This window comes from Vidua chalybeata, chromosome 4, assembly GCF_026979565.1.
Source record: "Vidua chalybeata isolate OUT-0048 chromosome 4, bVidCha1 merged haplotype, whole genome shotgun sequence".
In the NCBI taxonomy this organism is placed as follows: domain Eukaryota; kingdom Metazoa; phylum Chordata; class Aves; order Passeriformes; family Viduidae; genus Vidua; species Vidua chalybeata.
Genome location: NC_071533.1, coordinates 69,792,186 through 69,806,466, shown reverse-complemented (window position 1 = coordinate 69,806,466; position 14,281 = coordinate 69,792,186). Strand labels below are relative to the sequence as shown.

Here is a 14,281-nt window from a genome sequence, read left to right as displayed (position 1 = left end):
TAAATGGAGAGGCCAAACGGGCAGACAAATCCATGTTTTCCATCTGCTGAGAAAGTCAGTGGGGTCCTGCTTTCCTGGAGCACAGGCCAAGTGATGGAGACTCCAGAAGAAATGCTTAGGTCAGACCAGTAAAATCACACAAATTACTTTTCTTCTCTATTTCTGCCTGTCAGCAAAAATTAAGCCCTTCCTTCAGAGACTTTTATACATATTTCCTACAGTTCCTGCACTGAAGCAAAGGTGTGCCTTTCAATGCTTGGCAGCACTGTGAAGGGAGCCAGGCTGGCTTCTCTCAGGCCATCTGAGCAGGCAGCAGTGACCCCTTTATTTTAATTTTCAGGGCACAGCTTCAGAACCCGCCTGTGGAAAGATGCATCTGAGGGAAAGGCGTTGACATGCCAAGGTGCCAAGCTGCAGGGCTGATCCTAAACTCCAGTTTTTGGGACAGATAATGAAATGTTAGTGTGGGGAGGTTACTGGATGTATTTCCCACGAGGGTGTCTGGTTTTCTTTTTAATTTTTTGGGGAAAGCAATCCAGGTGCAATCCAGTCATCTGAAAGCAGACACTGAGGTTGCCCATGCATCTTGTACCACTGGAGATAAATGCCCTGGGAAGTCCCTCCTGGACCCTGGCTGCCCTTCTAGAAGAGCATGGAGCTTCCCTCCATCCTGCTTTCCAACCAAAACCTCTCGTGGTTTCCTCATCTACCTTAGGGATGGCACTGGGCATATTTTAGGGAAGGAAATTGCAATCCAAGCCTGGTGAGCAATCAAGGCTTGGTAAGCATGGACAATGATGGGAGATGAGACATCCACCTGCTCACAGACAACCCTCCACAGAAACCTTCAGCTGTGAGTCTGGTCCCAATTTCTCTGTCTACCTGCACACCAGAAATTATCACATTCCTTGTCTACCAAAGCCATGGATGAGAAGGGAAGCACTGATTAAGGAGGTGTTCAGGGAAGGGGACTCAGGAAGGGAGGGTGGTGGCAAGGGAGGTGATCAGATGCGATGGGAATTGTTCCCTTCTCCTGGGTGGCTTTCCCAGGAGAGCAGAAGCTCTCTGCCAGTATCTGCACCACTCCTTTGCCTAAATGCTGGCAAAACTGCAATCTGCCTGCATGCAGATACTACAGGGTGCTGTGCTGCCTCCCACCTCCATCTGGATCCACTAGTGTGAGCTGCTCCAGTCTAGAAATAACTCTGTTTGAACAGCCCCTGACACAGAAGAGGCTGAAGCACGTCACTAATGGGCTTGTGCATCATGAAGGATCTCAGATACATCAGTCTGCAAAGAGCCCAGGAGTGCTGCAGCTGTGGGGTGTCACTGGAAGTGAAGCACAGCATGATTTAATCCCAAATAATCTGGCTTTTACAAGGCAGAAGAGAGGAAGAGAGGCAATATTTGGAAAATCCTCCACTTTGCTCCTTCATTCTCTTTCTCATTACTGAGAAGGTGGTGAGGCCCTGGCACAGGGTGCCCAGAGAAGCTGTAGCTGCCCCTGGATCCCTGGAAGTGACCAAGGACAGATTGGACAGGGCTTGGAGCAACCTGGGATAGTGGAAAGTGTTCCTGCTCATGGCAGGGGGTGGAATTGGATGGTATTTGGGATTCAACCCAAACCAACCTGTGATTATATGAAAATATCTGAGTGAGGAATACACAGAAAACAAAACCTGTGATGTAAAGTCACTCTGCTTTGTTTCCCCAGACCCCCACAAGCCCGTGGCTGGCTGCCAGCTGGACTTCACACTGTATCCTCACAACTTTCCAGATAATTCCTATGGAAGGAACCCTGGGAACAGAAAGACCCCATAGAAAACCTTTTTTGGTGCCGTTTGGAAAGTGTCTCTGAGAGAACTTGACTTCAAAGGCTGAGGATCAAAAGCTGGAAGCTGCTCTGAACCCAAGTCCTCTGCTCTCAAACCAGAACAAGGGGCAGCTGATGGTGCCACCACTGCTGTTTTCTGTGTGCCCCATGCCCTTCCAAATTCCCTTTCTGAGAACACAGCTGGGGAGGGAACACAGCTGTCAGGTCTCCTGCCGGGCTCTCAGGTGAGAGGGCAGGAAATAACACCATTTCCAGCTTCTTCTGGTGACCTAGGGGCTCAAAACTGAGTCCCTGGATTTTGGGGTCAGTGCCCTCCATGATCCCTGTCATTACTCAGTGATTTGTGGAGCTGCTCTGGGGAAACTTGAGCTGGAAAACAGGCAGGGATGAGATGTGACACAAGCCCACTGTGCTGGTGACATCCTCCCCTCAGCAACGCCTGGCTCCACATCATCCTCCTGCTGCAGGGGAAATTCCTGTCCCTTTCCTGGCCCTGCTGCCCTAACCCCCTTTTGCCTCATTGCCACAAAGATACCCCCATTCCTCACTGTCTCTGTGCTACAAGCCATCAGTTTCAGGCTTAGGATATGATTTTCCCCAATTCCAAACAAGTTTCTCTTTTATCTTTCCCCCACCTAGATACTTTCACCAAGGTCTTGCCCCTGTCTCCTGGACTGAACTCTGGCACAGCCCTTCCAGCAAAGTCTGGGGCCAAATTCTTGTGCAGTGGGGGCTGTTCCCTGCTCAGTGTTTGCATAATTGATGCAATTTTTTAATTGGAGAGCTCTTGCACGGCTGCATTGTGGCTGGTTTTTTTCCCCATCATGGACATTTTTTTGGAAGGTTTACAGCTTTGTTCTTGGGTTTCTCAGCACTTTCAGTCCTGCATTGCAAGAGCCTTGCAGGGCAATACAGCCAGGAGTTCTTTAATTCAGGAGATAAGACAGGGAAGCCCCTGTGATTTGCTCCAGCCTCTGACTCACTGTGGGAAATACAGATCCCATAACCCACGACAAATAAACAAACTCCTGGACACAAGAGGAGCAAGTTTGATTCCATGTCCTGAAACCAAGTGGCACCAACAATCCTATGTGCCTACAGCTCCAGGCACACTTCTTGAGCAGATTTGTGTTGGAAAGAGCTGTCTGGGGCCAGTCCTGTTGATCTTAACTGAATGCCATCAATGTGCTCACTGTGAACAACAGGAAAGGCTGCTTGGATTTGTCCAATGCAGGGATTTCTCCCAGCAGGAATCCCTTGTAATTTTTTTTTCCTTTTTTGTTTCTTTTGTTTTCTTTCTTTTTTTTTTTTTTTTTTTTTTTTTTTTTCCCAGCTACTGGAGGGTGTAAAATTAAAGATGCATTTCAGGGGCCTTAATGACTGAGCTGTGAATTGCCTCAGGCTGGAAACAGCCCAGGAGGAGAAAATGCCCTCTCTTGATCAAGCTGGCAGTTGGTTTTCTGCCACCAGATCTGGTGGTTCTTGGGCTTGGCTCCAAAGGCATCAGCTATGGGCCCTCTTGGAGAAAGGCTATTCATTAGGAGCAGCTAAAAACCATCTCCTGTTCCAGCCACTCCAGTTAATCCATCCCTGGGCTGATCTCACCCATAAATTATGGTGCAGGGAGAAGTGCAGCCTTCTGTTTCCATGTGACAGTGTCACAGAGCACCAAACCAGAGAATGCAGGGCAGGCAGAAGTAGAATCAAGGAATCACAGAGCCATTAAGGTTGGAAAAGCCCTGTAAAATCACAAAATCCAACCATTCCAAGTGCTACACCCATATGGCTTTTAAATCCCTCCAGGGGTGGGGGATTCCACCACTGCCCAGACAGCCTTTGCTGGTGTTTGACAACCCTTTCCATGAAGGAATTCTTCCTAAATATCAGTGAAAAAATCCTAATCAGTGAACAAAGCTGTTTCACTACAATCATAGAATCAATACAGCAAGTTATCCCATAAGGAATGATGGAAATAAATCTCCTGCAAGGATAGAGACCCCAAGAACCAAAATCTGTGTTTTGCCTGTCATCTTTCACAGGTTTGTTCATCTCAAGTTGTCTCACATTTGGCAGAACAAACTCAGTTTGTTACAGAGACAGAGAATGGAAAATTTCACCTCACAGATAATGTTTGGCACCAGAAACTGGGACTTTATCCCAGAAGGGTCCCATAATATTAAAAGGTGCTATCAGCCCTACCTAGAATACAGCACAGTAATCACAGCAGGTAAAACTCCTATTGATCCATCAGAAGATAACTCATGTTGCTTTCCCAAAGAAATACACCTGTTTTGTCAAATATAATGAAGCCATCAAACCCAGCTTAATATAGATGAATTTACTGTTATGTGGTGCATTCTGGTATTGGTTCCAAAACTCCTGTTGAGAGATTTTGTAACATTTTGCTCACTGAATCCCAGTAGTTTCAGTTTTTTCAGGGTCTATTTTTTCCCTGTTTGTGGTACAACTCCTTATAGCAACTGCCTCGAGATGCGTCAGGACTCTGCCATATAAAAATGGACATTTGGCTTTAAATAGTTTTATTTGGTGGTGTAGTGGGTGGACTGGAAGCAGAATAATCCCTTGCACAAGTCATGGAATATCTGGGTCCTGCTTCCAATCACTGCATTGCTTTGGTCAGGCACAAGCAGAGCGGATGTTCAAATTTGGGTGCCCAAATCATTAACTGAGGTCCAGAATAAGGCATCTGTTACAACAGCAGAAACTGTGCAGAGCCCCTCTGTCCACCCCTGGCTTCCCACACAGGTAGGAAACACTTGGGCTCCAAATAATTGTTTTTGGCTGGTTATTTCCAAACAAACATGGAGTGTTTCCCTGTTTTTCTGCACCCTGGTGTCTTCTGCGCTCGGGCACGTGGAGGGAATCAACACTGTCTAATGCTTTGGCTGCATAATTTACTCATAGGCTCATTATCCATGTGCCTACTTGGAACTGCCTCCTGTGCCCCTCCTGCAGGATGGAAATGTGTTTTCCCTGGAGGGAAACCCAGCTCCCAGGCTGTTTTTCTACAGAGTTTCTCAAGACAGACACAATCCCTGCAGGTGAATCCACTGTTCCCCCAGTGCCACCCCAGAGGGCTGCACATCCCCACGTGTCCCCGTGCCTTTCCCACTGCACACATCCCTGCTGTCATGCCCCAGGAATGACACTCTGGCAGGCTGCTACACAGCCCTGATGCTATTGCGTGGGAAAAAGAGAAGCAGAAATCACATTTGGGGGCTGCTGAAGCAACAGCAAAATCTGTCAGGGAAAACAATGGATTTCCCCTCATTTAATGCTTTAAGAATAGTCCTGAAATGGTTCAGGAATGATTTGGGGCCAAGTGTTCTCTTCTTGAGAATGGGAGATGGGCTGGAAGATCCATCCATCCATCCATCCATCCATCCATCCATCCATCCTCTATAATTTAATAAATTTATGGTAATTTGGCATGGTAATTTGGATGTTCCATTTGATGGGAACATCCTGTGGTGCCTCTTGCCTGGATGATGTTCAATAAATGCAACCAGAGCTTGGTACCAGCAGCTTTTGACACCACCAGTGTCTTTGCTGGTGTTTTTAATCAATGTATGGTTCCTGTGGACCAGGACCAACGGGGGACCTGTGGCAGATGGCATGGGTCATCCCAATTGCTCTTGTTCCAGTTTGATCTGATGCTCTGGGATGTAGATAATTATTCCAGAGCAATTTGCATTCATTTCTCTACATCAGTTCTGCCACTTCTACCATAACTCAGAAAATTTCAGGTGATACAAGGAACTGCCCTGACAATCAAAGTAATTAAATCTACTTTTATCCTTCTACTTTCAAATCACCTTTTTTTTTTTTTTTAATCAGGTCCTGTGCACAACAACACTGAAGAAGTTTAGGTTTTTCCTGGGATTGTGTCTTGTGGCAGATTTTCATTATTTTCTGATGTCTAACCAGGTGCTGAGCTCGCTCTGAACCTTCCTTCTGTGAGGGAGAGTATAGGAGTTTTCAGTCCTTCACCCATCTGTCCATTTTTATAGGAACGTGGGATATTAGAGCACTTTTAGCACTTTTCTAAATGCGACAGGGGTTGATGATGGGCTCCATCCAGAGCAGTGTGACCAGGTCAGGAGAGGGGATGGGGCTTGGAGCCACCTGCTTTGGTGGAAGGTGTCCCTGCCCATGGCAGGGGGTGGAATGAGAGGTGGAACTTTCAGGTCCCTCCTGACCCAAACCATTCTGTGATTCAATCACAAAAGAGTTCACCAGATGGTGAGTTCATCACAGGCACAGAGTGATAACATAAGCTTTTTTTCTATTAGGAAACCATGCTAAATGCTCTTTTATCAGAGTAGAATTAGATTCTCAATTTCTACCAGAACACGGTCTCACATCACATGAAATGTGCTTTCACAGTGTTTTCCCCATCATTTATTCTACAAGTGGCTCTTCCTGAAGTTGAGCACTGCTGCAGCTCTGCAAAAAGCTTTGTGAGAGGGCTCCTGCCCTATGTCAAACAGCAACTAAAAATATATTTATATTTTGGCTTGAAGGAGACCTTTCAGAGCCTGGCTGGTGTAGCAGCTGCCTTTCCTTCAGGGTGCAGGTGGAAAAGCCAGTTCACTGTTCTGAAACACACCTGGAAATGAGCAGCAGCTTCCACTGCAAGCACAGCAGGTCACCAACCCAAGGGAAAGATTAGACTGTCAGCCTGGAGGGTTTTATCCATGCTCAGGGATCTCTTCAGGCATTCCCAGTCTGGGTAACCTGCTGCTTGTGGATGGACAGGGTGAAGGGAGCCTCGGGTTGTGGCCTTCACCCTTGTGTGGCACTAACGAAGGTGTTTCCTCATTTCTCACTACGTGTCTTTCTTTCTCACACCAGTCTTGATTTCTGACCAAATCTAAAGGATAACAAACACGGGAGCCCACTATGGGAGCCCAGACTAGACCATGCTTAAAAAACACAGGCACTGAGGTACATAAATCACCATCCTGGGTTCCAGCTAGTCCATCCTTGATCCCAAGGGATGGCTGTTTCCTCCTAGATCCTTCTGAGGTGCTGATAGAGAAGGTCTTGACCTCCACTCCTGCTATGGGCCTGCCTGAGAACTCACATCGAGCTTCAGGTGCTCCCCAGCTGAAGAGTGATGGGAATCAGGCCTCCATCCCTCCTCCTACTCTTACTTATGTCCTCCTGGATCAGGTTTGAGAAAGCAGGTTACTATCGACCTATAGGGGCTTCTGGTTCCCTGACCACCTGGCATAGGTGTCCTACTGCAAGGACAAATCCAGAACCTAACTTTTAACAGGATTTTCCATTAGCAGAAGAGCCAGTGAAACATCTATAGAGCCACAGAATTGTTAAAGTTGAAAAAGCCCTCGGAGATCATCGGGTAAAAAATCCAGACTAGGATATATCCCACTTTTTCAGCAAATACCTGCAGTGCAGACACCATCAGCTCATTAGCTGTGCCTGGATGTTTTTGTAGTCACAGAACCACCACAGAATGGTTTGGGTTGGAAGGGACCAGCAACACCACCCCTGCCATGGGCAGGGACAAATCCCACTATCCCAGGTTGCTGCAACCTGGCCTTGGACACTTCCAGAAATCCAGGGGCAGCCACAGCTTCTCTGGGCTGCCTGTGCCAGGGCCTCCCCACCCTCACAGGGAGGAATTTCTTCTCAATACCCCATCTAACCCTGCCCTCTGTCAGTTCAAAACCACTGCCCCTTGTCCTATCACTTTCTGCCCATATAAGAAGTTGTTCTGCCTCCTTTTATCAGCCTCCTTTAGGCACTGAGCTCTCCCTGGAGCCTTCTCCTCTCCCAGTGAGCACCCCCAGCTCTCCCAGCCTGGCTCCAGAGCAGAGCCCCAGCCCTTGGAGCATCTCCATGGCCTGAGACAACCAAAGGGAGATGAACTCTGTGCTACAAACCAGCCTTAAACTCCTGGCCCTACATCTCTGAAAAGTCTCCAGGTAAATTCTCTTGGCAGGTGTTTGCTCAGGGAACAGGAACCCTGCCACAAACCCAGAACCACCTCCCAGCAGCCCAGGAGAGCTCCACCGCTCTCCACACTCGGCAAAGACAGGACCCAAACACGAACTACAAACTGGGATTTCATCTTGGGATGAACAACTCGCTGCTAAAGATCCTCATTAGCCACAGAAGCTGTTAATTGCATTTAAACTCCTGGTGACAACATCCCGTGCTCAGGGACTGCGATCACACATCCAAGAGGGAGTTAAATTACTCAGCTGATAAATAGACTGTGGCGGTATCGGGGAGTTCGAGCTGATTTAAAGAAAAATCATTGTAGATTATTTGAGCATGGAGAAATGGCTGACAGCATTTGGCACACACATAGCTCTTGCTATCTGAAATTTTGGGTTATTTCAGTTTTTTGGCACCAGTGTGATGAATATTGCTCCTGTGTAACAAATGTGGGAGCTCCTCTGCAGAGTGGCAAGGATGTGTGCAGACTCAGAGACACCGAGGACGGCGCGAGTGCGGAAGTTTCCGAGTGCTGAAGGACTTTAAAGTGGAGCTGAGAGTCTTTTGTCACTTGAAAAATTTAATTTCACTAGAAATTTTAATCAGACATCAGTGAACAGTGTGACTCAATGATGACTTCCAGCAAATTCATGTCAAAGAGAGAAAACAAGAAGTCAAAACATTTGGATATTTTCAGAAGAAAATAGATCACTTATTCATTTCACTTGGATGCAATTTGAAGGCTCAATTTTAAATGTCTCTGAGTTTTAATAAATTCCAATTTACTCTGAAGTTGAAACAATACATTGCTCTTCAATTGAAAGTTATTTTGTTTTTCACAGGAGTTTCACTTTCATTTAAAGTGTGTATCAATATCATTTTCAGTTGGCCCTGAATTATTTCACCTAATTTTGTCTTGTGAAATAAATAAAACCCATTCTACTTTACCACTCACAACCTTCTTTTTTTAGCAGAGTTGGCCCCAGCATGTTTCAGTTTGTGGATTCACAGTAAAATTTACTGATTTCTGCAAGTTTCAGACCTGTCTCCTGAGCTGTAAAATCCAAGATTAGAAGTTTCTGTTCCCTTCTTGACAGCATTGAACGATTCTCAGATTTGAATAGGAAATTGCCATTAATAAAGGGAGGGAGGGGAAATCAGAGGCAGCACATTTTGCAGTCATAAAATAAATGAACTTTTGCCGTGTTTATATTATACATATAATATGGCAGGAAGCAAAGATCAAAGCCATGTTTATAAAGGACTTGGCCAGTTGTGTGCTCCGAGGAAGCAAAAGGGTTCGTGGGAGGCACCTAAAGAATGAAGTTTGGATTTTTAGCTGTGGAAATCAGTGTGCCTCCTTTGACTTCTCTGATTTACATCAGCAGAGAAGCTGGGACAAGGGTCTCAAGGTAGAACAGATATGGTAAAACAAAATAAAATTAGTTTTTTCTACTGAAAAATATTTTCCTGAGGTTCCTTCTCTATTTCAAAGTAGTGGGAGTAACTCAGAGGAACAGGATCCCGATTTCCAGCTCCATCAGCTGGAAGGTTGTCAGGTGGTTGGATCTAGACAATCTTTAAAGTCCCTTCCATCCCAAATCATTCCGTTTTTGTGATTTTAAGGTGTAAAGGTGCAAATGAGGTTTGGAGCTGGTTCCTGTCCTGGTTGGCCAAGAAAGGGAATATCAGAATGGGGCTGCTCAGAGAGCTCAGCCTTCAAGGACTGGCATCTCCCTGAGCCCCACGAATCCCAAACTGTTTATTTGCAGGTTACACCACCTCCCCTCCATTCCCCCCAATACACCTGATCACTGAAAGGGAAACTGAGGCACAGTCAAATGGGGTAATTCATCCCTGGTCTTGCAGGGAGAGGAGTTCAGTGCAGTTTTACTGCTCTCTGCCTGAGTTATACCATCAACTGCAACGCTCCCACAGGGTGAAAATTCCTCACAGCAATGATTTCACCCCCGTGGAGAGCTGAGCCAAACCCCCCTAACACCACCCTCACCCACAGGAGACCCCGGAGCAGAGGCACCAGAAAGCAGCACGGTGAGAGCAGACATGCACAGCCCTGATTCACCACTCCAGGGACACCTCAGCTCTCCAGGCACCATGGATCCCAGGGGATTATCCCACTGGAGGGATTCCACAGCCCTGGGCTCCAGCTGTGCCTGGGGACACAGCCCAGGGAAACAGCCCCAGTGCTGGAGGGAGCTCAAAACCTCAGCAGGTCAAAATCTGTCCTGCAGTCACAGATGCTGCTCCCGCTGACTTGAGAGGCAGCCCCGAGCAAGAGGATCTGAAAAACCCTGAGAAAAAGTGCAGCCCCAGCTGTGATGAATGTTCCTGTGGCTGCAGGGTTGTTGGGACACAAGTCCCCCATGGGCTGTGGGACACGTGGGTCCCAGCTGGCAGATGGAATGACAGACCTCTTTGCTTTGCTGAGCTCTGTGCAAAGGCTGCTGCTGGTACTCAGGAATTATTTTAATCTCTCTCTTCCCAGCTCCAGGTTTAGCTACAGCATTCCAGAGGGTTAATCAGGTCCCCTGAGCTGGGTGCCTGCTGTCAGGATGAGGAGCGCTGCCTTCCCTGCACATCCTGGCTCCCTGCTGCTGGAAGGGGACGTTGCTTTGGACATCACAGGTCCTTGGTGGGCTCTGTGCCTGCTCAGCCTCCCCTGCACGCAGGGGGGAGCATCCTTTTCACAACCAACTTGCCAAAACTTTAGAGCACAACATGAGAGACAGCCCTAAATCAGCACACGGGCACTACAGCAGGGCCACAGCTCCTGGGGGTGGTGGATCAGTCCTGGAAAACCACAAGGGATCTTCACCCATCACCCTTGTGGATAACACCCGGTCCTGCTCCAGGTCCCTGCACAACAGCAGCAAGCCAGGAAGTTAAGATTTGTGCTTCAGGCTCTGATGCACTCCTTGAAGGGATAAAACCTCACTCATCTCCAACAGAGGTGGGAGCCCTGGACCCACAGGGGCATATCCAGGTGCAGTTCCCAAACTGGGAGAACGAGAAGACAGCAAAACTGTTGTTGGAGACCACTGTGTCATAGAAACAGCCTGTTTGAAACAGAGCTGCTTCCTCCTTAGCCTAAACTTTGTTAGTTGAAATGCTGAATGCAGAATGAATTAATTAAAGCAATTATTATGCTGCTATTTTATTCACTTGCTATCTACTTTGATTGATTATATGACTTCGCTTAATAAATATTGAGTAAGTGTTAATTAATTGAATTAATTCATCGCTGGTTTATTCACCTATCAGTCACCTATCCCTCATTTCTATGCATGAGTTGTGTCCTGAAAAGTTTGTCCCAAGGAGCAGGTCCCCAGGGGTTCAGCCCCAGGCAGCGGAGCTGGGATGGGGTCACTTACCAAAAGGCAGGATGAAGAAGAAGGGGAACCAGCAGAGGATGAAAACACCCACGACGATGGCGAGAGTCTTGGCTGCTTTTTTCTCCCGGGAGAACTTGAGGAGCCGCACGGAGAGGGAGCTCCTGAAGTTGTGCCCCTTGCTCCGGGTGCTGGAGAGAGGCTCCTCCAGCACGCTGCGGCAGTGGATGCGCAGCACCACCTCCATGGACTTGTTCCTCTCCTTCTTGACCCCTGCCTCCAGGCTGCGGGTGGTCCGCCTGGCCACCACGTAAATCCTGAAGTACATCACCAGGATGACCATGAGGGGCAGGTAGAAGGAGAAGAGGGAGGAGAACAGGGCATAGCCCGGCTCCTCCGTGATGCTGCAGATGCTCTCATCCGGCGGCGGCGGCTCCTTCCAGCCCAGCAGTGGCCCGATGGAGATGACCATGGAGGAGAGCCAGACCACCACGAGGATGACCCCCGCCTTCCTCTCGGTCATGATGGTGGGGTACTTGAGGGAGTACTTGACGCCGATGTACCTGTCCACGGAGATGATGCACAGGCTCATGATGGAGGCAGAGCAGCACAGCACGTCCACCGCCGCCCAGATGTTGCAGAAGATGCGCCCGAACACCCAGAAGCCCAACACCTCCAGGGTGGCCGAGAAGGGCAGCACGGTGGTGCTGAGCAGCAGGTCGGCGATGGCCAGGTTGACGATGAAGTAGTTGGTGACCGTCTGCAGGTGCCGGTTGCAAGCCACCGAGAGGATGACCAGGATGTTCCCCACGATGGCAGAGAGGATGAAGACGGCCAGGAAGACCCCGACGCCCACCGCCTGCACATCCAAGGCGAAAGTCAGCGTGGTGCCGTTGCCCTCGGGGGTCTCGTCCCCTTGCAGCCCCCAGGACCGGTTGGCAGCGCTCTGGCTGCCTTGTCCCGTCCGGTTCTCACTCAAGCTGCCATTGCTCAGCTCGGGGAAAGTCATTGTAGAAAAAGTCCGGGCTCCATTGAGGGCGAGGAGAAAGCGGTGCCGAGGCGCAGCTCCCCCAGCATGATCCCCGGCTGGCAGCCCCCGCCAAGACGCGCTCCGCACCTCGCTCCCCCGGCCGGGGTGGAGGGATGGAGGGAGGGAGGGAGGGAGGGATGGAGACAGACAGAGGGAGGGAGGGCAGGACGCGCTGCCCGTCGCCCCCCGCCCGCTTCACGCCGTCCGTCCGCGCTGCCCCCCGTCCCCGCTGTGCCCGCCGCTCAGCCCCGCCGCCGGCCCGCCCGGGGGGGCAGCGCGGTCAGAGCCCCCCCGCCGCCCTCGCATGCTCCGGGGGCTGCGCTGGGCACGGCCGGCAGCGCCCGGCGGCTCCGCGGCTTCGCGCTCGGACCGGGAGCGGCGGGAGGGGCCGGACGGGCCGGGGGCGGGCGGGAGCCCCGCGCGTCAGGTGCCGCCGGGGAGGAGGAGGAGGAGGAGGAGGAGGAGGAGGCGGCAGCGCTGCTTTGCAGGACGAGGCGAGCCCGGAGCAGAGTGAAACCGGCAGCAGAGCAGGCGGGGAGAGGAGAGATGATGGAGGGGGTCCAGGCGAGATGATGATGGAGGGGGTCCAGGCAAGATGATGATGGAGGGGGTTCAGGCACGCTCTGGGAGGAGGCAGCCCCCGGGAGAGTCTCACAGCATTGAGGTGCATCCCTAGGAGGATCAATCGGCAGTAGGGTGCAGCTCCAGAAAGTGTCTCGCAGCACTGGGGTGCAGCCCCCAGGAGAGACCACTCAGAACTGGGGTTCAGCTCCCAGGAGGATCACTCAGCACCGGGGTGCAGCCCCGGGAGGGACCACTCAGCAGTGGGGTACAGTCCCAGGAGGATCATTCAGTACCAGTGCGCAGCCCCAGGAGGAGCACCCAGAACTAGGGTGCAGTCCCAGGAATGGTCACTCAACAGTGGGGTGCAGCCCCAGAAGGATCATTCAGAGCTCCTGGATTTAGCCCCCAGGAGGATCACTCAGTACTGGGGTGCAGCCCCAGGATTGGTCACTCAGTACCGGGGTGCAGCCCCAGGAGGATCACTCAGAGCTGGGGTTTAGCCCCCAGGAGGATCACTCAGAGCTGGGGTTTAGCCCCCAGAAAGATCACTCAGTCCCGGGGTGCAGCCCCAGGAGTGGTCACTCAGTCCCGGGGCGCAGTCCCGGGGTGCGGCGCTCCCGCCCGTCACCGCCGGAGGGCAGCAGAGCGCAGGGATTGCCCGGCGGGCCCGGGTGCCGCGGCTGCGGGGACAGCGCGGGAGGCACCGTCCCACTGGAACCATCCCACTGAAACCATCCCACTGGAACCATCCCACTGAAACCATCCCACTGAAACCATCCCACTGAAACCATCCCGCTGGAACCATCCCACTGGAACCATCCCACTGAAACCATCCCACTGAAACCATCCCGCTGAAACCATCCCACTGAAACCATCCCGCTGAAACCATCCCACTGAAACCATCTCGCTGGAACCATCCCACTGGAACCATCCCACTGAAACCATCCCACTGAAACCATCCCGCTGGAACCATCTCACTGGAACCATCCCACTGAAACCATCCCACTGAAACCATCCCACTGAAACCATCCCGCTGGAACCATCCCGCTGGAACCACCATCTCACTGGAACCATCCCGCTGGAACCATCCCGCTGGAACCACCATCTCACTGGAAACCATCCAACTGAAACCACCGTCCCACTGAAACCATCCCACTGGAACCACCATCCCACTGAAACCACCATCCCACTGGAAACCATCCCACTGGATCCATCATCCCACTGGAAACCATCCCACTGGAACCATCCCCCTGAAACCACCATCCCACTGAAACCATCCCACTGGAAACCATCACAGTGGAAACCATCCCACTGCAACCACCATCCCACTGCAACCACCATCCCACTGCAACCACCATCCCACTGGAAAACACCCATGCCGGCACCCTCGGGACGGCATCCCAGCAGGAGGATGCCCTGCCAGTCTGACAGTTCACCCCCAGCATCCCACCAGAAGCATGCCTTGCCAGGTTTCCTTTGTGGTCCTGCATCCAGCACCCCTCCCATGCCAAACTC

The 14,281-nt window shown here is 50.7% G+C and overlaps 1 protein-coding gene across 1 annotated transcript in view; it reads right to left on the bottom strand.

Moving 5' to 3' along the window:
* The window catches only part of ADRA1D (adrenoceptor alpha 1D), a 41,874-nt gene extending 29,693 nt beyond the window's left edge, over positions 1-12,181 (bottom strand). The window contains exon 1 of the mRNA XM_053941827.1: positions 11,215-12,181. Coding sequence (XP_053797802.1) covers positions 11,215-12,181 — 967 coding nt within the window. The remainder of the gene's footprint in view (positions 1-11,214) is intronic.
* Positions 12,182-14,281: the final 2,100 nt, after the last annotated feature.